This window comes from Heterocephalus glaber, unplaced genomic scaffold, assembly GCF_053883595.1.
Source record: "Heterocephalus glaber isolate CG9 unplaced genomic scaffold, H.glaber_assembly_v1.0 deba00001465, whole genome shotgun sequence".
Classification (NCBI taxonomy): domain Eukaryota; kingdom Metazoa; phylum Chordata; class Mammalia; order Rodentia; family Bathyergidae; genus Heterocephalus; species Heterocephalus glaber.
The window spans coordinates 19748698-19776269 of NW_028258312.1; the positions used below are offsets into that span (position 1 = coordinate 19748698).

General features: G+C 35.3%; 1 protein-coding gene across 7 annotated transcripts in view; it reads left to right on the forward strand.

Moving 5' to 3' along the window:
• Kiaa0825 (KIAA0825 ortholog) overlaps positions 1-27572 on the forward strand; it is a 382237-nt gene that overhangs the window by 215010 nt on the left and 139655 nt on the right. Inside the window, exon 20 of one of the 7 annotated variants that reach the window (XM_021255775.2) lies at positions 19737-26572. The exons of the other annotated variants lie outside the window; for them this stretch is intronic. Coding sequence (XP_021111434.2) covers positions 19737-19749 — 13 coding nt within the window. The 3' untranslated portion in view covers positions 19750-26572. Of the gene's footprint in view, positions 1-19736; positions 26573-27572 lie in introns of those variants that run through there. 7 annotated transcript variants of the gene reach the window in all.

Below are 27572 nucleotides of genomic sequence, written 5' to 3' on the forward strand. Positions count from 1 at the left end.
GTTTTACATTCCAAAGAGTAGCATGTATAGTCTTGCCACCATTCTTTGTTTCTGTTCCTGATCTCTTGAGTCTAGTTTTGCCAAATGAAGAAATTTGTTTCTGCTCTCCGCTCTCTCAGAGCTCGGACCACTGTGCCACCCTTCCCCATTCTGCAGTAATTTATAGAAGGGCGTGGGTCACTGGTCTGACTTGAGCAAGGGCAAAGTGTATATTTTTGCAAGAAATTCTTTCCCATGTGTGGTTACTAATCACCATGGTAACTTATGGATCAATGGATTTTTTTTTTTTCTCAGTTACCCTGACCCTACTGCATCATATTAAATTTGTTTCTGGGATAAAATATTTCCCAAGTTCCTGATAAGAAATGTACTAACAAATTTTCAGAATATAATCCATTTGCTGTTGAAGAGCTATTTTGCATATTTACAACCATCTTTCCTAACTTTGTATCTATCATATATAAGTACAGAGACATACCTATAAATATTTGTAAATAATCTAAAATAGACATAATTATTAATGAGTCTATATTTAAATTTATTAAAATATGTAAACTAGAAATTTTATATCAAATTAAATTTTCCATATTTCTTTTAAATAGTTTTTATTATAATTTACTGGATTACAATGAAATAGAATATTGAATTTTTGCCTTTGACTAATTACTTCTATAATTTCTCTTACTTTCTAAATCAGTGAATTCCAAACCATATTCCATTGCAGAAATAATGGTATCTAGGAATTAGGCATCTGGATTTTTTAAGTTTCATATTTTATAAAACAGAGGTCTTTTCATAAAGAAGTAATGTATTTTTTAAACCAATGTTTCTGATTTTTCATGTAAGACTTTAACATTATAAGACCAAATTAGCCATGATTATAAATATGAAGAATTTTTATGAAGAAATAAAACTTACATAGCAAAATCAGTATTTGTTTATAATTTTAAAAATACAAAGAATATGGGTTTAAGTTCAATCTGTGCTTTAATGCACATTTATATTTGTTATCTCATCTCTGCACAATAGCCCTAGGAGAGGACTGATATTATGATCACTATTTTATAGATTAAGACGTTATGGCTCAGAGAGATCACTTAGGTTTGGCTGCTAGTGAGAAATGTCTGACCTTGTCATTCTTATTCCAAATCTAAGTCTCTTTCCACTGCCCCATGTTGCCTTATATTTTCTGTGGTAAATTGTCTTTGAGTTATATCCCTGGAGTTGTGGGATGCAGCACAGACCTCAGTAACAACGTGTGTTTGGCTTTCTTTTGGCTTGCTGGACGCTTTATGGAGTGGATTTAAGCCTTGATTTGAGCGCCAAAGTCAATGAGCCTGTATTTGGAGCCACTCTGTATTTGGAGTAGATCTGCACAGTGCCGAACAAGAAAAGAAACTGGCATCATCATACTTTGTATTTCCAAAATATTTTACACATGTACAGGCGGGCCTTTCATTTTCCAACCCAACATAACAATATGGTACTTCCATAAGCAATGTGTACAACTTCTGGATAGTTAGCCACATCAGGGAGGTGGCTCAGACCTAGGAAGACAGGGGCTGTGAGGGTTGTGACTTTCAGGTGCTTCGAGGGTTTGACAGTGGGGTGAGGAACTATCTGAATTCACTTTCTCACTGCTCTAAGATGTGACTGTTGATAACTAAGAGATGAAGCAGTGCATGTTTTGGTGTCTTACTATCTAATTTAGGCATAGGACAAAGAAAAGCATTCCAATCTCTTCCTTCTTCGTCTTACCACTTATCATCAACTGTCGTAAGGAGGAAGATAAATGCAGTGTTGCACTTTCAAAAATGGCTTTTAATAGAAAGAGGTTTGAGAGAATGACCAATCATTGACTTTAAGATGTTTTTTTCTAAACATATACTGAAAGTGTCCCTACAGCCCCAAAGCTAACACTTTTAATAAACATTTTAGCTTTTGTGCAATACATACTTGGAAAAACAATAAAAGAAATTTTTACAGAATTGCTTTTAGTCACTCTGAAAGACTGCTAAAAAGACACACTGCCCCAAGTCAGTCAGAGGAACCAAGCAAGTCTCCCTGAGGAAGGTGCTGTGTGTCCTCTTCAACCACAGTGGCTGTTTCGTGGTTCTCCAGACCCCAGGGGCATGGGGAGCAGGCCTGGACCTCTGGGTGTGTGCTCATCCTCCAGAGGGGGCTGGAGGAGCTTGCCACTGGCAATGCGTATGAAGTAGATTTGGTTACTCTCTTCAGTGTCTATTCTCTTTTTATGAAATAGTTTGGAAATAGAGTAAAGAGAAGAAATGTTTACTTACCAGAGAAGCTGAGATGTTCTCAGCTAGTCACCTGCAGTGTTTCATGTAAATTTGATTTTAGTTTTTGTGTTTTTCTTCATCTTTTTTTCCTCTTTTTAGAAAATAGTGTTCTTCTGTTTTTGAGGAAAAAGGTAATATTTCAGGTGGTTTAGTAGCATAACCTAGAATAAAGTTGTAATAGTCGTATCTTACACCATAGTAACAAACTTATTATATAGAAGTAAAAATAAAAGTATAGAAATTTAAAACTGCTAATATCTTAGTTTTACCATTTTTCTATCTTTCTCTTCAATACAAACTTTTTTATTTGATATGGGAAGACATGTATTATAGACACTCTGCCAGTTGGATTTAATTTAAACCCTTTTCATTAATCTGTGTGTTGACATTGTAAGAATTAAGATCAATTTCCTTTAGACAAACCCAAAATACACATGTACTTGCTTGATTTTATTACATTTATTACTATTCTCACTCAAAATTAAAGAAAGCACTATTGCCAGTTAATATTAGAAAGCTAAGTTCTGTGACATACAATACAGTAAGCAGCAGACACCAAAAGACCTGAAAAATGCTAAAAAAGAAATTTTTGGGGGGTACTGGGGATCAAACTTGGGACCTTGCGCTTGCAAGGCAGGTGACGGAACCACTGAACTAAATCCCCGGCCCCTAAAAAAGAAATTTTAAGGAATAGAAAAATTTGATTTGTTTTGAATAGCCTCTTTCATAGTGTGATTACACATTATGGCAGGACCTTGGAGCTCTCCCACTGTCTGGTGATTCGCATTGTCCTCTAAATCCCACACGGTAGGATTGGGGAAAACAACAATTAATACAACTGGAATCGCATAGTCATGAGTAAATTAACTTTTACAATATAGCTAAAATTTGTATTATGTATTGATAAATCTACTGGTATTTTTCTTTTCTTCCGAATAACAGTGAAAATTTGAAAATCCCACCATTGTAAGATGATCGTCGTCAATAAAACTTATGTTCCTCATTCATTCCTTTTTCTCATGCTCAGTAATTAAAAATGGCTATGGGCATTTTTAATCCACTGAGATTTACCAACTGCTGTAGCACTCAACATTTATGGAAGGATTTCTACACCTGCTTTTTCTCTTAAATGAAATAATCAAATATCAGAGCAGCTTGAAATGTTTGCTTAAAAAAACTAAGTTTACCTCTAGGCCTCTGGTTTGTAGCAGATAGAAAGCACTATCATTAGCCTACCATCCGTTTTAATTTGAAACCGTAAGAACAAAAGTCATTAATAAGTCCTTTGTCATGGATTTTAAAAAAGAAGACGCCTTTTTAGTATTTGTGTGTCATCATGCCAGGCCTAGAAAATTAGGCTAATTTATTATTTAAAACACTGGTGGGATTCCTAATTGCATTCATCATTAGATATGACACGTTTAGAACTGAGAACCATATCCAGTGAGAATTTTCCAGTTTGAATTTTGAAATAAAAATATTTTTCAAGAGATCCCTAGCTATTGCCTGTTACCATGGCAACAGTCCTATTTGTCTGAGAGCTCTGTCCGCTGCCAATGAGAGAGAGAGCAACGTCAACTAAACATACGAATACATCAAAGACAAATTCATATGCTCAATCTGATCAGCTCAATTAATGTAAGAACAGAAGCTGAAGGGGGTTAAAAGAGGGCACCCATTCAGGAGAGATGAAGCCCCTTTTAGCAGAATATACACGCCGGCCTTTTGGGGGAGGAATTTAGCACACTGTCAAAAACATTATCAGAAAAAGAAAGTAGTAGGCCTCCTACACCTAACAGATATGAAGCTGTCAGACAAAGAATAGCACTATTCATTAAATGACACTTATTTTCTCCCACTTTACGAGAATATAGCGAACAAAACAAGCAGGGGAGCAGCTGAGAAAGACACTTTTTTCTTTTGCTCATGATGACAGACATGCAGCAATTATGGTGATAACTAAGGAATACTAAACAAGAAGCCAGCCTCCATTCTGTTTATCACCTTAAATTTTATGTTACTAAATTTGCATGCAACTCCTGTTTTGTTTTATTATTTATGTCTGAGGGAAATTAGATGCCTTTGTTTTTAACATGGTACCTCAAGTTGGGTGTTGCGTACCTCTAAACTATGAATTCTTCCACTTTGCTTGTTAAATGGCTGTATCAAGTTGAAACGCTTTTGAAGGAAGACATTGCCAAAGTGCAACAAAACTGCTCTTATCCATGTGAGGTATATGTGAGGCTTGGGAGGCTGGTTCATTAGTGTAAAAGGAGATGATACCTATATCTATATGTATATCTATATCTATATTCATATCTATTAATATATATCACTTCTGTATATTTGTTTTAAAGAGATAGAGCCAAAAGTTGTGTTAATTGCCACCTTTGCTTTTGTGCTTCCTCCTATGTGGTGAAATGTGCTACAGTACACGTCTATCTGTGCTTACCAGGTCCATTTATTTTGTTTTGTTTTGTTTTGTTTTGTTTTGTTTTTCCTTCACAGAAGTTGTAGGTGGCAGGTAGTAGAAAAATCGGCTTATAGGTTTGAAACAGGTGCAGGCAAGTAGGAGTTCCCCTGAGATTGCTGCCTTTTAAGAATCTATGCTTAAACCATGATGATCTGATTTAAGGCCCATTATCAATAGTCTGCTACTTATATCTGCATGATCGTGGGCTGATTGATACTGACTTTGTAGCCATGTGCTCCATAATGCGCTGTCAGGAAATGCTGACAGATGCAATGAAAGAACAATAAATGTGGGGCAGCTGTAATGTAAAGGTCCAGCTAGGCTGTATGAAAACTGATAGCTAGGATATTGGCTCCTATGTTACCATATACACCAGTCCCTTTGAGAGTTTAGCTGGTGAGTGAATTAAAATGGTCTCCTGATACCTAGAAGGGAAAGAAAAAAAATCTTCATTTAAGGAACTTGCCGACTTTGCCAAAACATTGCTTTATAAGAACGGAGCCAAGATTAAAAAAAAAAAAAAACTCTCATACTGAAAAATCTAGGCATGTCTGACACATCTGAGAAGTATTTCTTAAAAATCACAAAAAGAGCACTGTATCTACTTGTTATGATACTTAATCCATTGGTATAAAATTACAAAAGGAGATATTTCATTAAAATTCCTCTTTTAAATGTATGGCATTTGATACTATTTTTAAAAAATTTTTGATCTTCAACTTGGTGCATAAATATAACTGGCATTTTGCCAGTGCAGGATTTTAACAAATGACTAGGCTAAGAAGTCAATTTATGCCTATCAGCCACACAAGTTACTCTCTTCCCTCTGGACTTAGAAAGGTAGCTCTGAAAGAGTTAGATTGGACTATAATTTAATATCTTATTATGCATTTTTGTTTATGTATCATTTTATAGGTGCTTTCTGTATTATTAAGCACCACTTGATAATTGTTAGTATTTAGGGATATGACCAACATTTCACGATTAAAGTCTCAAAATAGAATCTTAAAACATTTTAACAAATCATTTATTCTAAAAGTAAAATCATTGTTTATATAATATCTTTGAAAATAAACATGAACATATGATACTTGGCTTTATCTTTGTCCTCCTTTTGTTTTTAGAAAATGTAGAACAAAATGAATACTGAACATGTTTTCAATGTTGAGCCCCTACGGTATCCACCCGTTTTAGTGTGAATTAAGGTCAAAGCTGCCTTGCTGATTTTCATTTTTGTCCTTCAGGAAAGAAAGTAAAGGGTATCTTTATTTACAAAGTTATCTAAAATCTTTTGGCGGGCCCTGGAGAATTTAATTGGATGTGAAGAGGAGGTGATGAAAATAATTTGATCAGGTGAATTTAGTTTTTTCTCCAAAAATTTTTATGGTAGTAATCTGCCATTTAAAGTGGCATTAAAAATGAATTTTTAGATTAAAACACGAATTTTTAGATTAAAACTCTCATGGTGAGATTTGAATGATGTTATGTTCTGAGAGTCCTCAAAGAGTATTCTGAGCAGATCATTGACAAAACATGCCTACAACTGTAATTGTGTAAATTCAAGAGAATGACTTTTATACCATATTATTGACATAATAGATTGAGTCATCATTACTGTCTGATATGCGAAGGCCTGGTTTAGAAGTCTTCCGTGGATCCTCTTTAGCACGCAAAATATTGACACAATAGACAATAATGGCTCCTCTGGAGCCATTAGGGCCCATCATGTCAGGGCCTGCTCAGGCATTTCTTAGCAGGTAGCACACAGACTCTTGACGTGATAGATCATAACAAGTCCGAAGGAATAATTATCGTTTCTCAGATTATACCATACTTGGGAATTTCATAATTTATAATTTATTAAAATTAGAACATATTACCACCAATGTGAATTTTAAATAATTCACTCAATATATTCTCTTAGTGGTGGACCTTTTGTGCATATATGTATACCCTACATGTATATTATAAGCTGTATAAACAAGCCAGATAACATGCAGTTATTTACACTTTACCCTGTCTAGGAATTCAAGAAGTCCACACTGATTGTTATGAATATTCATAAAAAGTAATTCATCCTCAGCCCTCTACCTTTTATGCCAAGAGTCAGCCTGGAGCAAATTTTTAATGTCCACGACATAAACCTTTGAAAGTAGATGTGCCTCACGGAGTGACAGTGAGTCTGCCAGGCGGGAGCTCTGGTGGGCACCCATCTAATTAGACCTTTTGTGTGGTCCGGTTAGCTAAGGCAGAACCGGAGGTTTTTACTGACACAATCTTCTGAAAAGAAACCTCCTTCTCCTCAAAGTTCTAGTTATTTCCCAAGTAAAGAAATAAAAATAAAATCTGCAAAGAAAAATTCTCTGGTAGTTTGAGATGATTTGTATCATCTGTAGTCGGAAAGATAAAGTAAGTGAGCAGTGTTTGGCTGGCTTGTAAGGACAGCCTCATGCTTTTTCTCTGCGTGTGAATAGTTTTTATTGTGTTGAGATTAGAGACAAATAGAAATTATATTGTACAATGTGGCAAGCCATTAGCTTCTCATAAAAAGAAATTTTATGCACAGTGAAAAGCTTTTGATCTTGGAGACCATCTAAAAAGCTTTTTTTAAAGTTCTATCCTGGGTAGTGTTAGTTTGTTATTTAGTGTAAGTGTCTGCCTCTGTAGATAGAAATTATATCAGGTAGTTTTACTATTTTTGTGGTAGTATGAACATTTAAAGAAGGTCTTTTTTTGAATTTTTTATTTCAAAACTGTAAATTCAGCTTTTTATTTAATACTTTAATGAATATAAGTCCTAACCAGATCATGGGCAAAAAAATTACTTTTCTAACTTTTTATTAGTTACAGATTCTTTTCCCCTGATCTTTTGTGTTTTTCGGCTCCCAGCAACAGCAGAAGCTTCAGAAACTTAAAAGAAAAAAAAAAGCAAGCGAAGCAAAGAACAAAAAACTTAAAAACAGAACAAAATAACTGCTTTGAACTTACAGACTCATTTTGAGATAGAAAATCTCTTTTCTGTTTGTTGTGAGCACTCCTGGAGAATTGGAGTAACCAGTGCGCTTTCTGTGAATGAAAGACTGCAATGGTATAAACCTCTTGCACACTGGAGGTCACCCTTGCTATTTACAAATTTTCTACAATTTTATAAAATAAAAGTAGTCCCTGCATACTTTCAATATGCACTACAGTTTTCAGGATATTTTGGTATAAACACATGGATGTTATATGTCTTCCATGTATAGTTAGTTATGTTAAGTGCAATTAAGGAACCCATTATGAAAATCTTATGGTTGTCTGATTTTTCTGATGAAGTAAGCAAATGACAAGGAGCTTCTCAAAATGAACCTAGATGCTTTCATTATATATAATGTATAATGGGTTTTGAAAATCCTTCCAAATTATTATAACAGAATTCTACAGTAGCTATAGTACTCTTCATATGTGTTGCTCATTCAGTAAGTTGGCACATTTAAGTTTACCACATCATTCCTAGGAATAACTACCCCAGTTAACGCTTACGATTTGTTGCCAATAAAATTATCTCTGTAGTAATTTTACTTTTACACAATTTATTATGGTATGCTAAATAGCTGGCCGTGTATTTTTTCCCCACCACATTGTTTTTGTGGTTTTTTGTCCATTCACAATGAAATATAATGATGTGATTTACTAAGAATAAAAAATGTTATCTTAAAATCTATTTATTAACAAGGACATGAATGTAAACAATATTATTAAACTCATTAATAAGGATGCTGACTTTTGCAAGTATCTCAATGACAAAACATATACCCAAGAATTAAAACATTGAGCCTACTTCTTGAAGTCATTCAAAATAGGAACCGAAGATAGATTGAGAAGTATCTGATTCCATTTCAGTAAGAGCATCCTGAAAATGTGGGGATTCACCTTCCAAGAGCTGTAGCAAGCAAAGTCCAAAGTGTCAGGTATACTTCTTCACCAAAAGCAAAGGAGAATAAAATGAAATGTGGAGAAAATGCATTATATCTATTTTTATCTAAAAGATGAAAAAAGAATAGCATGATTTTTTCCTGATGCATATTGAGTTAGTATACACAGCCAGTTTTCTTTCTCACAAAAAATTTTATATCCAATTTCGTAAATGTTTAGCATAATATGCCAATTATCTGGCACAAGGGTCAGAGGTCATAAATGAGTTAAAATGTGGGAAGATGGCTTTAACAGATTCATACACGGTAACAAGATCAGGAGAGCAGAGGGCAGTCTGCCACGTTCCCTAGTTAAACAGAAGCCTAAAGGTACGCAGGGGTATTTGTCCACTCGCGGAGCGACTCAAGGCTTCTCTGGTGTTTATACTGCGTGAGACTCTGTACTCTCTTGTCTGTCTCTGTTTAGGGTTCACCGAAGGGAAGCGATGAGCCATAGGACAGCATCCGGATGGCTGCTTTTTAAAAGAAAATCTTCTTTTCTCACCTTTCTTTCTAAGACGTTGCTGGTGTTATAGCCTATGCCTGAGCCCCCCTTTTTCAACTAGTCATTCTCTCTACGTCAGATGCTCAATGCTGGGTGTTTCTATGAAGGCTTTCCCAAATACTCCTGCACTTGTGAATTTCTCTCTTTCCCATACCATACACTACACAGTGTACCATCCATTTTGAATTTCATATATGCATCTTTCAGTTTGTAACCAGACACTGTGTACTTGTTGTTCTCATCAGCTAGTGAGTACGTACATCCAGTGCAGCAAGTACTGTCTCTTTGATCCTATAATCCTCAGTGCCCAGAGCAGAACACTGGACACTGAACAGCTGGAAGTAATCTCCCTCCTTTGTACTCTCATAGCACTGCTTTTGTACCACTTTTGTGACCCTTATCACTTCATATTTTGTATTACAGCTATTTGAGAATGTGTTTTATCTCCTCTGCTAAGAGGAAAATTCCTTGGGAGCAGAATTAGGTCATATGCATCTTCATATCCCACACTATCATCACAACAACCATACTTTAACCATGCTTCAATTAACATGTCCAGCAACTTAACTAACACTTACTGAATACTTTGGTACAGAGAACTTTGCTAATTGTCAAGGGTGGTACAATACAGAGTATTATTGTGTGTACCCCGAAGGAGGCTACAATACAGTGGGAAAGAGAGGAATTAATGTGAATAATACCAGAACATGCATGGAGCACAGTGAATGGAGACAGTGCTGAGTCCTGGCTGAGAATGGAAATAGCCAGTTTCCAGCTTCCAATTGGACATTTGGCAATATGGTATATGTTGCTGTTAAACCCAGTTTCAGCGACATGGTATATGGCAAAGAGTTCTCCCTCTGTGGATAGGAAAGAGCCTGAATGGAAAGGATTTTCCTTCAGTTTCATCTCCTCCAAAGGAGCAAGGCTGAAAAATCTCTTAAACTTGAGCATCAGAATAGATTTCAGGCCAAATGGAAGTAGACACTGCAAAAAGCCAGCTCGCATTTGTTTGTTGAATGAATGAATAAACAAGTAAATGCAGGTACCCACTGTGATGTTTATTGACCGAACTAATGAAGTAATGAACAATTTCATCTTAAAACACAACCATTCTTTGTAGTCAGCAGGGAACTTCATATTTCTTATGCAGAAAATCTTATTTCTAGAGTCTTTATGTTTACATTTTGCTACATGCTTTAAATACGATCATAATAAATTCCATTTTATTTTAGAATTGTAGTATTTTACTTTTGTTTTCAGTCCAGTAACAGTGGCTGCTTAATCTCCTAAACCAATACTGATCTAAAGTTCATTGACAAAAGAAGCTGCAACTAATCAGTCTCTCTCCCACAAATGTTTAAGTTCTAATTTAAATTTCTTTAGATCAGAAAAGAATTTTCAAATGTGATAGATATAAAACACTGTTGGCTTCTCAGAGGCCATGGGGTGACTGCCTGTGAGAACCAGAGCTCAGAGTATTCTGTCTTCAGCAGAAACTCCTAATAAATGTTTGTTGAATTTAAGTTGGTTTTTCCAGGAGTAGCACCTGAACATACCTGTGTTGCAGTGATGCTAAAAGATATAGTATTTAAAAGTTCCTTTGAAATCCCCATTCTCTCTTTCCCCAAATGATTAAACCGTTGCTTATCTGCTGTGATGAAGACCCAAGCTCTTTGATCTTATAGGTCTTTTAGTCTACCAACAGTAATTTTAGTTTTAGAAGCTTACTAAAAAGTGACTTTACAGTACAAGGAATATTTCCTGAAGGTGTGATTAAGAAACATGTAAGAACTAAAAAGGGTGGGGAGCAGAAATGCTCCTAATTTCTATTTTATCATCTGCTATGGTTTGGGTACAGTTTGAGTTTGTCCCCCAAAGCTGCATGGATTAGAAGCTTGGTCCTCAGTGTGGTAATATGAGACATAGTGGAACCTCTAAGAGGTGGGACTTAGGTACAAGGTAATTGTGCCCTTGGAAGGAGTTAGCCTAGTTCTCGTGGGACCCCAGTTTACTTCTGACTTCGTTAGAATATGGTGTAATCACCTCCATAGATAATTTGGATGCATAATGAAGTTGAAAACTCTTACTGCAATTTGTTCTTTATACTGTACTTTCTTCACTTATTATTAAGGCAATTGATTACATAAAGAAAGCATAGAAAGAGCCAGTGGCAATAACATCCATATTTAAAGATTGATATAGTGTTGTAAATGACAACTTTGATAATTTCTCCTTAATGTCTCTATATTTTTCAAGGTGGTCCATTAGGGACTGAAGGAAATAGTATCTGTAAGCAACTTTACCAAGTTTAACTGAGGTAAACTTGGTAAACTGAGTAACTGAGGGCTTAGAAAGTACAGTAGAATTTAATCACAAATTTACCTATGTGATCAGGATTTCTACCATCTTGTGAAAATATTTTATACTCCTCAAAAGTTCTTAAGGGCTATTTCCACCACGTAAAGGAAAATGAATGTTATTTATGTACAATACTGAAAAATTTCAGAGAGTTCATTACACTAAATCATTTTGTCAGTTTTTAAGTTATGAAGGCATAGCAAGACTAGACATTCTTTTCCAATGTATTTACCATCTTTTGAGTTTAGGATTTTATGTTATAATGGTTATATTTTATGTTATGCTTATTGGTCTGGAAAACTCTAAAAGGTAATAAAAATGCAAATATATTTTTTATTTTGGGGAATTAGTGATGTCATTAATTTTCCAGAAAATAACCTCTCACATTGTCTTTCACATTCTCCCTATTTATCTCTAAATATAAAGACAGCATTACATAAAACCCATTCATGTGGCCACACAGCTACTATACCTATATTATTCAAGTTGTTTTGTCTGACTCTTATTTTATTCATTATTTAAAATTTTTTACTTTAGGTATTTTCTTAAGCATTAAGACCCCAAGGCTACTGGAAAGTGAAGGATGGTTCATGCAAAGGGCTTATGTACATTTTCTCCTGATGGGCAGGAAGTAGTTAAACAGGTTTAACATAACATAATGATTTCCATTATGACAAATTCTCTATTACTTATTACAAATGATAGTGATTGCAAATTAGACATCAGCTCTGATTCAAGCACCATCTGGATCTCTTGATATCTTCAGATCCTTGTATTTGGAACTTACATAGTCACCTTTTACATTCACAAATTAGTTCCTGAGTCTCACCAGTGATAGTCATGAAAACAAATTTTAATTGAGTTTGGCATGTCAAAACCCTTTCTTGGGTTTTATGTTTGATGTACCATGCCACACTTTCAATGAATAAAAAACTGCCTCCTCGCATATTTATCACACATTCTCGGCTAGTGAGATTTTGTTACACAAGCAGTTGCCTTATTATTTTTTACACCTGCACTTTGATATCACAGCGGTTCATTGTCAATCGACGTAATGTATCAGAAGTGGCACAGCTAATGAGCACACAGTTGCCTTTAGTTCATTTTACATCGTGAAAGTCTACTGGGGAATCGGCTGTAAAAATTGGGGGAGGGTTTCTGACATTTTATAAATGTCATATGTCAATCCTACATTGTGGTAGCTGTGAAACTCTGCATTGTGATGGTATCATAGTCATGATAGGCCATTTTCACTAGCAGGCAATGAGATTTTTTTTTATTATTATTATTATAGCACTGAAGAAAGGGTTGTGTGTCAAAGAGAAAGAAAGAGAGAGAGTGAAAAATGTGTTTTACAAGTTAACTCTAAGCCTTTGGCTTATGTACATGAATTAGGAAAGATGGTCTTTATCCATTAACATAAGCGAGTAGAGACCAAATTTTTGTGGTAACTATAGAATTATGAACTGGGAGTCTGATGGCAAAGAATGGATGGGACGTTTTCAGTTCTGAGATTTTAAATTTTTTAAACTAATTTAATATTCAAATACACTTTTTTTCAAACTGAAAATTTCTTTCTTTGGAGGCCATCTGTGTGTGTCTGTGTTTACTGTTGTCAGGTCTTTGAATGGGTCCCTTTGGCCTTGTTCTGACCAACCAGAAAACAAAGAGAGGGAAAAAAAGAGAAAACATTTAAAGATTGAAGCTATGATGAAGGGGGAAATAATAAAAGCACAGTCAGGGCTGGGGATTTAGCTCAGTGGTTCCACTGCCTGCCTCACAAGCACAAGGTCCTGAATTCGATCCCCAGTACCAAAAAAGAAAAAAAACAACAACAAAAGCACAGTCAGATGAGATCCAACAAGTCTTTAGAACTACAAGCATTTTTCCTGGAAACTTGTGGAGCAGGTCAGCATCTTCCAGCTGCCTCTTCTGTAGATGACACGGGCCACATGCCTCCTATTATTCCCTCACTCTCCAGCCTAAGAGCAACACAACTGCAATTACTGTATGTAGTAATGCCTGGTAATCATCAGCACACCTTGACTTGCAATCATCCCTGCCACACACTCTGGTGCAGGGAGACAGGCAGTATTTTTTCTATTTCAGAGAAATGACTTGTGTTTGTTTCCTGTAACTAAGTAGCAGAGGCAGGAAAGTATCATGTCTTTTATCATTTGTAGCCCAGTACTCCTTCCATCATGCCGAGTATTTGCCCCATAAATATACTGATTTTTTTCCCCATGCTACAAACTTCTCTAAAACATTAACAGTCCATAAGTGGAACCAAAGTTGTTTTATTGGATACCTTCTAGGCCAAACACATGTGGATCATCTGGGCCCTGTTTCCTGAGTGTGATCTAATTCTGAGTGCAGTATTCAGTGGTTATCATTCAATGGCGATGGTAAAATTCAATTGCTTCTAAAAATCACGATGTTAGCCTTCAGCCTGTTTAATGAATCTCTTTGTGACCGGGCTTCCCTATGGTGACTGGGTGACTCTGTACGCCTTGGGAACTCCAGTCCCATTGTGACAGGGACAAGTTTGACATGGGTTTAAGGGAGCCTCACCATGGACCGATTACCACAGCTTTCCCCTTTCTCCTAGGATCTGTGTGATGCTTTCCTTAGTGACGTTAGTGAACAGAACTTAGTAGAAAGAACAGCAGCACAAGTTGTTTTAGCTCTGCTAACTCTGTAGCTTGCCAACTTGAATATGAACATTACAAGACCTTCTTTATGATGAAATAAATACATACTTTCAAATTTTAAAATTCTTCCTCCAAAACACAAATAACCATTTATGAAATTATTACTGGAAAAGCCATTTTGGAGGAAATCCTAGGATCATGTTCACTAAGAAACACCTATAATAGACCTAGAAACATTTAGTGTATTTGGCTGTTTTTTAAAGGGAGTGGTTGGTTTTTGTTTTTTCCATTGCAGTTGAAAGACATTCCTAATGTATGAACCAACTGTACTAACTGAACATTTCTTTTTCTCTTTTTTTAGAGAAATTGGGCTTAAGATGCTTAATTTCATATTTTAAATTTAGAAATGTTTGCTAATTTTGAGAGATTATTGAAAAAACATTTTAAGTTATAAATTGAGAAAATTTAGAACATTTTTATTGTAAGCAAAAAATTAAAAAATTATTGAAACTTTAATAGAAACTCTAAGCACCTAGATCTTTTATATGGTAAAAGGTAGACCTCTATTGTTTTCCTATTTTTTGTTATCTAGTTGTCTCCCTAGCAAATAAGTGTATACACAGTTATGTGTTAATTGAACTTGTGAGTAGTTTTAACTTTGTTTAGCACTGAAATGCTACATGTGAATGTCTTCTTTTCAAAAGTAAGAATAATATTAGTTTCACTTTTAAATGTGTTTGTAACCTGACAGGGCTTGTTGCTATTCCATCATCTGTAAGTAATTGTAAGTTATAACTTTCATTCAAATGAAGGAAGCAACAAACTAAAAATATCTTTTTCTTATGAGAGCTGAAAGTAAGAACTTTGTTTTTTGCCATTATTGTTATAAATAATCTGCCTAAACTATTAACTGTAAATACATTGTTAGAGACATACCAAGAGTAGACAACCCATTAAATTTTCTTTGTTTTAAACTATCCAGAGCTGTTGTTGGGTAAGACAATTTATTCATACAATCATATAAAAATCATATTTAATAAAGAACAATCCAAGGCAAAGAAAAAAATGTCTTTATCCATAAGCAACCAGATGAGAAATGGATTTTTATTCAGTCAGATCCTTTTAGTCAATGAAACAGCATTTTCATGCATATTGCACTCAAGTGGTAATTAATATAGTCTAATTCAGGACATGATGCCTGAATTGATATACTGTCATCGATACCCCATGTTAAAATCAAACCTTGACAGGGGTTTAACACCCTGGAACAGGTCATCATGTGATAATGCTCTTTGCCTCTCAGTATTTGTCTTCAACCAAGCAGAGTATTACAAGACGGGGTAAGGGGAAAAAAAGGAAATAATTACAAATGAAGAGTGACGCGGACTGTGAATAGAACATATGTTAGGCTAGGCAGAGGCATCAGTGAATTATATCATTTCATGATGAAGCGGCACTGGGGCTGAACGGGCCTATTTTAAACCTTGATGTATTTTATGTCTACTATATTTGGACTGTCATCTTTGGAGAAAGACTTGGTATAATTGAGAGTCAACTCCAATCTGCATGACTCCAGCCTGAAGTGGGGGCTGGTGAGCCCTGCTTTGGAGGCCAGGGAAGTTTCTAATAAGGTAAAATGAACAATCACCTTTCGCGCCTTACAGTCACAAATGCATTCTGTGAGTACAGTTTCCAAATGTCATTCACATTACAAAGTTTGGGAAGTGTTCTGGTAATGATGATACGAAAGAGATCTAGCTCATTTTAAGGGATAAAATCAAACCCTGTTCTATATTAGACTTTTCCTTGGGAGAACCTATTAGATGCAATCAGCATAATTTGTTCATAATGTGTTTTCATTATGTTTAATTTTATTTGGCTATTTCACAGAAATCCTTGTCATTTTGCATATGTTAAACTAAATGCTCTTTACCATCTCCTTCCCTGCCTCTTACCTTGAGAGCTTCTGCCAGAATAAAGCACTCCCCTCTCTGAATGCCTTAAGCACTTAGCCCCCATCCTATTCTGTGCTTCACAGCACTTTCTCATTAGAGCAGGTGTGCGTGGGTTTTAGCTCCTCAAGGGCGCAAGCCATAGTTCACAGCCTGTATCTACCACAGTGCTAGGAACATCGCCTTGTATAACAGGTGATTAGCAAAGTTTGTTAGATAAGTAAATAGTTTGGAACTATAGGTATATATAATAATATATGCATCCTATCTACTACGTTTGGGAAGAGTTCAGATTTTCACCCTCATTCCTTCCCAACTAGTTAATTAACATTATTTCATTTCAAAAAATATTATTAAATGTCTTCTGACACTAATGTGAAGGCTCTAGAGCTAGGGATAAAGCACTGTATGATTTCTCTATACAGTTTACGCTCTTCCTTCCTACCCATCCGTTCTCTTTCTAATTCACAGGAAATTCGGTAGGAAGTGTCATTAGTTTGATCTCAGATTGCTAAGGGACTGGCTTGAAAGTGGAATAGATGGTACAAAATTGTTAATAATAAAGATGGTCTGAAAAACTCTCCAGCTTCACTCTTAGTTAGGTCTTACCAAGCCATGTTGCCTATGCATTTCCTGTCATTCACCTCATCAATCATTTACTAAGAGTGAAACCTGTTTGTCTAGACCAGTAAACATCTGCTGACTCCACAGCAGTGAGCTGTGCCAAGTCAGTTCATCTAAGTGCGGAGCCTTGATGCCTCCCCCTTTTTATTTTCCTGCACCACTCCCTCGAAAATGGGACACCTGCCAATTGTGTACTTGACCACCAATAACAGAAAGTTTGCTCCTTTAGCTTAAAGTCTTGGCAAATTCAAAAGATTGTGTGAAATACATAGTCTTCACATTGCCTAATCATGGTCATTGAGCTCCACCTTCATACTTCCAAATGCAAGTAACTTTGCTATTTTTTCATATTTTGGAAGGTTTTATATAAACTTGAAAATGCTTAATAAACTATTACCGTTTCCTGTTACAGGAAGTATAGCTAACAAGAGCGTATGTTTATATTCATTGTCTTCAAAATATAACTGAAATCTATAAATTATCATCTGATTTTGACAACTTTTCAAAGACCTAATATTTGACTTTCTTAAAAATTTGATATTTAGTGCATTTACTTCAAATAAGTTAATGTATATTAGTAATAAGACAGTTAATTAAAATCAAATTATAGTTTAAAATATGTATAATTTTGGAGCCATTTATCAGTTTTTAAGAAATGCTTTATAAAATGAATTACTAGATTTGGTTGTCACTCCAGCATGGTTTAAACCAAAATTAGGTATATGTATCTTTACAAAGGAATTTTTTTTTTTGGGGGGGGGTACTGGGGATCAAACTCAGGACCTTGTGCTTGCAAGGCAGGCACAGCACCACTGAGCTAAATCCCCAGCCATAGAGGAGTTAAATTTTAATCTTTGCTAAGGATGACATGGATTATACAACCTTAGTATATAATATTTTTTACAGGTTTTTTTGTACCAGGAATCGAACTCAGGACCTTGCGCTTGCGAGGCAGGTGGTGGAACAGTGTATAGTATTTTTAAAATCTTAACAATTAAATTATTTTGAAGTATTAATATCTTCAAGATCTAATATATATAGTCTTCCTAAACATTTTATAAAGGCAAATATGTATACTATATCGTGATACCATTTTGTCACTTATATTTTTAGTAATATGGTTATTCATTTGTAAAATTTCATGAGTGGTCTCAGGGGAACATATCTATATATGAGTGCACAATTGTTTGCTTTTTAATATTTTTACCTTTATTAGTTGTCTATAAAAATTTTTTTAAGTTTTTCTTTTCAGTATGTATCATTTTCCAGATGAGAAACAGATATGAATAGTAAGTTCATCAAGACAAGCTGAAATAGTTAATGACTAGTGAAGGAATTTATGAATGCTGACACACTATTCTTTATTCTAATACATTTCAAAAATAAATTATCTCCTTTTACTTAAGCTCCTAAAAGTCATTTAAACTTTTATAATTACTATTACCATCATATCTCCGCTTTCAGAATTAAATTTTTAGGTGTTAAAATAAAATTCGTCTTAGGAATTCCAAATTAAGGAGAGTAGCATTCGGCTTAACAATTTAATAGTTGTGAATTTGAGTAATGCTATGTTTAAACTTGAAACAAGAAGGATCTATATGTGTGTACATTATAATGTAAGGTTGAATCCACAGTCCTAGCCTCTGCTCCTTCCTTAAGAAGTTTTATGATTGACTGTAGTTTTTATGGAATTCAGCATATTAAAGGGGAGAAATAGAAGTGCACTTAAAACTGAGTGGAAACAAACTAAAATCAAGCCTTTTCCTCAGTGAATGATGTACAGTGTGCTAAAGAAGTCAGGAGGTATGCCGCTGAGTTTATTCCTCTGACCAAGAATTGATGGATGGACAGACTAAAAGAACAACTACCAGGGGTGGGGTTGGAAGTGGGGAAGCAGAGGTGTGAGAGGAGCCGCATCTTGGTCATACTAAATATTTGCTTTACAGTAAGATGTTTTCACATCTTCACAGCTATCTCACCACATGACTCCCCAGCTGCTCAAATATAAGGTGAACATATTCAGAGGAATCCCATGGCTGATTCTTTTTTGGAAAGAGGCAGATTGTTGGTTCAAAAACTAAAATGCTCAAAGGAATCTGATTTTGGCATCTCTGTAGATCCAGACCCCTCCTAAATTTCCTTGAATGAATGAGGGACAGAAATCTACATGAATGAGAGAGGAGGGAAAAAATAAAAAGCAGAAGCAAAGCAGATCAAACAAATAATTGTAACTTCAAAAATGAAATACAAATATTCCCCATGGTGGATCAAATTAGTTCTTTCTATTACAAAATGCAAAGTGTTTAAGTTCCATACAAATAAGCACTGCCTTCAACTTCTAGGCATTCTGAATCTTGACTCTCTCTGGCTTATGGATTATGAAGAGAGATCTGCAATTCTACCAGACATCTATAATTTTATAATCTATACATTTTTAAGAATCATAGCTACATTATGTAAGGAAGAAGAAACCAATGACAACAGTAAAATGCATAAAGCTCCCATGTAAGTGGCAGGCCAAACACATTTAACAGCTGGAGGAGAGCATTCTTAAAACCTGCCATCCCATACATAAAACTATTGTCATCAATAATCATAAAGATAATAATGATAATGATGATGTCTTGGGGTGCCGTGCATATTGAAGGTTCTTTTATTGATCTTTAATTATGTAATCAAGTCAATATAAATCATAAATGATAAAATAAACATTGCAGGACCAGAAAAGGGAACAATATAATTCATACTTTTTAGTTATATTACTGTAATTTGGGGGGGGGAAGGTTTAAATTGCAAATATTGGAACATAAATAAAACCTCCAAGTGGTCATTAGCAGAAACTGAAGTGACCCAAGGTGTCTTCATCTTTGCCTTGCTGTGGTATCACTGTTATTTTGTGTCTACCATCTAAACACAGAACAGTGTCGTAGGACAGGAGCTGGCACCAACTGCAATTGAAGCCAACTGAGGATGCTGGAGCGGTGACAGATTCACTCTGGAACTTTGTTTTGAATGATCGCAGGCAGCAGAGTTTCCATTTGTCTGCACGACCATCTCACATTAAGTTCTCTGAACTAACTTCCATATAGAATAATATGTTTTTCAAAGAGCAAATAATACAAATGTGCTAATTTGGTGGTTTGAAGGGGAAGGAAACAGGATAAAAGGATGGAGATAATGAATGTATTCATTATGAATCACAAACATACACTAATAAAAGTAATTTGTAAAAAAATTTAACTGTAACCACAACAGCAGTTATTTTGGAATTTATGCCAAAGAAAACTTACTTTTTAGGGAGGAGTATGTTAGTATGATAATGTTTAGAGTTGCAGGTATATATAGTGATAGTAAAAATACAAGATTTTTGTGGGTGAAGTTGTATTCTCTACCAACAGTGTACCCTCTTACGGCCTGACTCTGAGACAAACTGCTGCCGTCCTCCTAAACTTGCTATGCCATGAATTCAAGGGGGTTTTGATTTCAGCCAGCAAAATGACGAAGTCAAACAAGACAGTGGCCTTTGTCTCACTGTACAGTGTAAAGTGCCAAGACTCTGTGAATTAATAATGAATATAACTGTCCTTTTGAATGTTTTCTAGCCAGTAATTACATTACATTGGTTATTTCATTGATTTCTTCATTCATGTTAGAACCCCACAACATTTCAAAAGGCAGTCATTTCTCTTTAAAGCAATAGTTATTTTATTATTTTTTCCTAAAACTGTTTACATTACTAGAAAATAATAAATATAAGAAATAAAAACTCTTCTGTCTTCTGTAGTATTGTTCTTTAGCAAATAATCCAAAGCATTCGAAAAGAGAGTTATAGGAAATCGCTCTGCTACAAGAAATCCTGTTCTAAGCCAATGACCTTTTCCAACACATCACTGTACAGAAAGGTGCAGACAAACCTAGAGGAATGAGGGTGTGGGCTTGAAATCCTGCCTGTAACAGCGGGAGGGGCCTGGAATCAGTAGGTCAGGAAAGAGGAGAGAATCAGCCTGTAATACCCAGAACTGCAGACCAAGCAGTAAGAGTGATTTGTGGGCCAGTGCAGTTCACATTTGGTGTAAGTTTCTAATGCAGAGACCCTAATGTCATTTTAAGAAGTGGCTGGTAGAAAATGGTAATTATTCTTATATTTAAATAATCTCTGGTGACTGTCAGAATAGTCCAGGTTCCACAACTCTTGACAAGCAGAAAACCTGTAGCAGCTTTCACAGAATTGGCACATTGTTTGACTTGGCAAACAGGGTGTTTAAAGCTGTTTTTACAAAAGTTTCCATTATTTTTACAAAAGCTGCTACAGAATTCAAGCTTTTTTTTTCACATTTCAAACGTATGTGTGTTTGTTTATGGACAGATAAAACCAAAGAAAAATAGGAAAGCATCCCAGTTTTTCTGTTAAATTTTACCCAAATAGGTGCGAAATCTCTACCAAAAAAGACTTGCAATTAGAGCTGTAGATAAATATGTTTATTCAAATTAGCCAAATTGACCTCCGATTTTTCCCGCTAAAATTTTCTCCTAATGTTTATGTTGTTCAGTCCGTTCCCCTGATTGTAACCTTCTTGTAAGTGAACTGAATCTCTTTTAAAAATTGAAAGTGATGAGTTTCATTTTGTAATTTTTCCTTTAAAATAGTCCCAATGCTAATTTAATGTCTTTGCCTTTAATTGTGAAATTAATGCAAATCAGAGATAAGGAAAAAATCCGGGTTAATGTTGCATATCCCTGAGATGGTGGACATTTTAGAGGGATATTGTAGATCACCCTGACATATAGCCTCCCACCTACAGGCTCATTGCTCTATGTCCTGCTTCTAGCTAGAGTTTCCCCTATTTCTGTCATTTTAGGTGTTTCCTTCCAGACACTTAGGGTGAAGATAGGGTTAGAGTGACCCAAGGGGCTTCAGCCATGTTCCCCAGAAGATAACTTTTACAAGGAAGCAGAAGGGATGGACTTGCCTGTGTCATCTATACCTTCCTCCTCATGGTCTTAGTTAAAGTTGAGGAGACTGAATTTTGAACCACTAGGACCCTCCCTGGGAGGCCCAGTGCTGCTGAAGACCCCCAACATCAGGAACACTTCAAGGACATCTGGTGGGTCCCCGGAGCGGTGCCCCCAGGAGCAGCACCATGCCAGGTTCAGGCACTCTTTGGCCACGTGACGCATTCTGGCACCACCAGTGAGATAATTTTTCAAATTTGTCATTTACAGATGACTACGAAATGTTTAAATTTAGCATGTATTTCTAGAAACTTGGTGAATGGGAAACTGACATTTCACAAACTCTTTCAGTAAGATGTTCAGAGGGAAGTTGTCCTTAATATAATAATTTTCTTCAGCTTCTAAAAATATTTTTAAGAGGAAAAGAGCCTTATTTTAGTTCATCATTTCTCAGTCACTTGAAATCTTAACATGAACAGAATAGAGAACTCTTTTATGAACACATAGTAATTTTCTTTAAAGTTCTGATTTAACAAATAAGGTATCTCAGTTTCTTAGAATAATTATACTTGTTTTCTAAACGGAAGATATAGCAGCTGAATTAGTTGCCTATTTTTATAAATGATAATTAGTGAAGCTATAAGATCTGGCAATTGAGGATTCAGGGAAGAATGTTTGCTTACTTTTAGCATCTAGTAAAGGACTGACTGTCTTCATATTTCAAGATAATATAGACCTTGGTCTAGATGTGTCTGCAAAACTGGTATGTATTAAGTTTCTAGCTATAAATCATTAGCTATCAATCTAAATACTGATCCATATAATATTCATAGCTAGAGGTGACATTAGTAGATGTGATTTAATAAAACCTACCATTTATTCACCTAGCACTGGTGGTAGAGGCTTTATATACATGATATTTTATATTCATGTTGATTATTCAGAGTATAGGTATAATTAATTCCATTTAAAATATGAGAACATTGAGGCCCAGTTAATTAAATTATTTTCTAGAGCATACAGGCTAGTAAAAAATGGAACATGTACCAACTTCCATTGTAGACAAATGGAAACCTGGATCTGGATATGGGAGGAACACTGAGATTTGTGGAGCTGGCTTGTGAGCTGAAGCAGTCAGAGTCCAGGATAACCCTAGAGAAAAGAAGCAGAAGGTAGAGGGGCAAATTCTCTGAACACAGCCTTGGATAGCACCACACCACAGGCCTCTATAGATGGAGACAGAATTTCATCCCAGCACTGGCTAGCTCAACTGTTTCTCTTATTCTCTGTGACTTGTGGCTAGTACTATGCAGTCCAGAGATGAGTAAGATAAGCCACTGTCCTCAGAGAGCCTCCACTACAAAGGAAGACTGACATTCAAACAGGTCCTAATCATTCATGGTATATGGGCGTTGGAAGTATGAGTAGCATTGCCAAGGATCCAGGTAGGCCTGGCAATCGGTGAAGGCTTCTGAGAGGCTTTATCTGAGCTGAATTTTGAGTAAAAAATAGCTACACATGCGTGTGTATGTGTGCGCGCGCACACACACACACACACACACACAGAGTTCATGAACCTTGCTATGCCACTTTGTCCAATCTGCTAATCAGAAAGAAACATAAGAAAGAGACGAACATTATTAGAACTCAGTATTTTGCTTGGCTTGACTTTGTAGCTACGCTGACACTGCATTTGATCTGTGCTTGTCCTAAACAACACGCTGACTTCTTGATTAGGGGTTTCTGTTTTGTCATCAGTGCATTAGGCAATGTGCCACTCAGGTAGCAGAATTTGATTATAGTTTTCATCTTTGCTTTCTAAATTGCTATGGGTTTTCTCTGGTGTTGGCCGATATGTGACCTTTGCAGTTTTTGATTTAGAAAAGTTTCCTTGGGAACTAGCAGGATGGACTCACCCTCCAGCTCGACCCAGCTTCTGGTTTATTCTTTCTAGTCATGGCTGTGTGTGCTGTGTTTAAGGAGCCTAAGCCTATGATTACAGGGCTGGTTTATCTGAGAGCTGTGAAGAGTGGATCAAAAGCCATACCATCAGCGTTAGCGTTCCCAGTCATTACCTAATGGACTCTTCAGTCTTCATAACTTTTTCAGCCCTGTTAAACCTGGACAATGCCAAAGAAGTCCAAATCTGCTGGTGAACTTTACTTAAATCCTGGCACAAGATCAGCATAAAGACAGTGGCTGTTTTCACCACTGACAACCTAAAACTATATTATCTTTTCAAGAAAGTTCAGTTGCTTCTCTTTTTCTAATAAGGTATTTCAGTATGTGAAACTCAAATTCAGTATGAATCATTTTGTATTTTTCTTAATATGTGTTTAGAGACAGTATTAAGTATACCTAATAAAATGAAACTGGACCAGATTTCTTCAACTGGAAGAAATTCAGTTACAAAATTGATGGTCAAATAGAAATCTAAAGAACATATAAAAAGCCAGAACATGTTTTAAAATAACTGTATTTTGAAATATTTATTTGTACATTTAATCATATTTCTTAAACATCTACTGCATGCCTGATATCACTGTAGGCATTTAGAAGACATCAGTGAACAAAACATACAAATTTCTTGCGTTTAATACATTTATATTCTAGGATTATCCTCTTCTGGAGAAGTCAATAATTATTTCAATAGCCAGGATGAGCTATAAATTCATGTAAATTACATGGGCAGCTTTTGATTTTGTTTATCTCATCCATTTGACAATCTTACACAAGGGAAGATTAAAATAAATGGTGAATATTTAAATTTTTAAAAATTACAGTGAAAGTCACATTGGCATTAATCCTCTTCAAAATCGTCCCACTCACTTTGAAAACACTTACCAATTCTTGCTATGTTCTGAAGCAGCTCTGGGAGTCCCTTTTCATGAGTGTCTTTATGAGGTGTGATCCAAACTGTGGTGAATTCTGCTGACAAGGGGCATCCACTAGAGAAGCAGGTTCATAAGAACCTTATGGTGTGTCCTCATCCATTTTATCTACCAGATATGGCACTGTATGACTTGTGGCTCTTCTCCAAAGTAAATATGATCTTGAAAAGTTAACATTTTTAATAGATTCAGAACATTGAGGCAGCCATGACAGTGTAACTAGACTTTCATGAAAGAAGACTTCCAGAACCTCTCCAGAAAGTATCAAGAATGGTAGGATAAGTGTGTTCAAAGAATGGAGAAAAATTTTGGGGTAATTAATGGCAATATATCTTTTACTGTAATCATTTTTAAAATTTAAATATTCACCAAGTTTTCCATCATCTTATATGGTATCTATAATTGTTATTCTTCTGTATTTATACATTCATTTAGCACATATGTATTGAACACCCACTGAAACACCAGTCTATCCGTGAGATAGAGACCTGCCCTCAGGAAGTTCAGTTCAGGCTTGTGCAAACAATTTTATAGAAATTAGTGCATATGTTTAGTAAAAGTGACACGGTGTTTCTGGGAGATGGGAAAGGCAGAGAAATTAATGGGAAGAACATATCATTTAAAGGACTACTTCAGATTAGGAGCCATTATTGGCAGACAGCCTTAAAAAGCAAAGGGTAAAGGAAAAAAGAGCAAGATATATTTAAAGAACAGCAAAATAGCTCAACTTGATTGGTATATAATGGTACCCGAAAGTTGTATCAAATCCAAATTATGGAGAGAATTTAATGAAAGGCTCCAAGTTTGTACTTTTGCAGTAGAAATGAGATGAGGGATGCCCTTGGCGAATTTTTGCCATAGCAATGACTACTAAATATATCATGCCTAAAAGAGGAAGCTGGTATCCTGTCTGCAGGATGATTGGTGCAGGCTAAAAACATGCTGTGGTCATCAGAATGGAAAGCTGTTAGGTGGCAACCTTTGTGCACAGTATCTTACTTAAGGTATAATTGAGTATTCTTTGGACTGATTTACAGTGAGGTGACATAGGCATAGATTTCTGTGGACTGTATCAAGATTACCAACCTCTTCTACACTTGCAGAACATAATCCTGTCAAAGTGACACCTTTAATAAAGAAAAGGCAGTTATAATTAGATATTGAGAAACTATAGAAAATTTGAGAACATGAAAGGTCTGAGAATAAGAAAGTGACTGGTTTTTCATGTCACATTAATTCATTGTGTTCAGCAATTCAGCTTAAAGAGACAATTTTGATATAAATTTTTATATCAGCTCATTTGGAAGAGCAGTTTTAAACGGCACCATTTTTTGTTTATGTCAGCTCCAAATGAATAATTGTATATCAGTAGTCTGTGAAATCAATAAATGATCACCTTATTGTATTCAGGGTATAACTGAAAAAGCTTTCTGGATTCCTTCAAAATATTACAATGTTAGATTTCATCAACAATTACAAAATCTGTAGATTATTCCTGTATTGTCTATTTAGGCATTCAGTGATCATGTTTGTGTTCAATTGGTAACCACTCTCAGTAGAGTTTAGACATCAAAAAGATGCATTGAGCCTGAAAAGTCATAAGCTGCACATGAGGTTATTTTTTTGTTTGGAAAATAATTGCTTCTAAAACACCAATTAAAATTACTAATAACTCATTAAGAAGACAGGTTGGTAAATTATGAGGGAATAGCAAATAGATTAAAAGTTTTTAAAGTTAAACCTTATCTCCTAATTTGTTGATTGCTGCCGAAATGCTGCCATTTCCACATTGGCTTTCTTTAAAGAACAAGTTGGGAATTTTCTGAAAGTATTTAAAGATTGTGGTATTTTTAGTGATCTTATTAGTGATGTAACATGAGCATGAATCTTAACCAAAGTATAGTTTTCATAATTATTCCTTCAGAATCTATTTTGTTCTTGTGATAAGTTAATTATGGATCATTTAACATGAGATAGCAGAGATCTTTGATTTTCATTTCCAGCATTACTACTGATTAATTGTGACAATGAACAAGTCACTTAAGCCCCACATACCTCAATTTCTCTATCTGTTAAAAGGAAATAATACCTACCACAAGATATTTTTAGAGCACTTTGGAATCACTAGCATGAAGAAATTCAATAAATCAAGAGTATTATTATTATTATTCATCCAAAATGTAATAAAACATTTTTAACGTTATAACCAGTCAGCTCAGATTTAAAGATAAAGTCTCTGCATTTAGAATTTCTACCTCCTCCTGCTTTTACTCTTTAATGTTTACATAATTTCCTTCAAGTTTCAATCCTCTAAAGGTAATTATTGCATTCTTCTGCTTTGTTGAGTGAAAATCATTTTATTTTATTGCATTTCTTAGCTTCTTTTTTAGGTACTTTTCTTCTTCATTTTACACGCCTTCTCTCCACCCCAAGAATTTTTACACATAGTGTCTCTTTTATACTTCATATTTTTTATATTTTAGGTTGAAAATATTCTCCTCTTGTTTGGATTAAATAGACAAGTGCATTCCTTGAAATTGACTCCATATATTTGAAAATTAAAGTCAAAGTTCTTTGCTGGACTCTGGTCATTCCTTCAAATATTTCTTTCAGTAGAGAGCCAGGTTACATTTTGTTATCAGCCAGCCAAAAGACAACTTGGTGTTGAGAATGATACTTTCAGTATCATTCTGTTTCACATCTAAAAGTTGGAACTGATGTCATTTAAGTGACAGTGAATTTTGATAATTGATGTGAAGAGAATTAGCTGTATAGCATGTCCTAGTTAGTCATTCTCATTCCTCTGATAAAATTTCTTTGTGGTGCTCCTTTACTCATTTAAAAATTTACAATTCCTTTATCTCTTTTCAGACAAAAAATTTATATAATGCATCCCACAAATTTTAAAT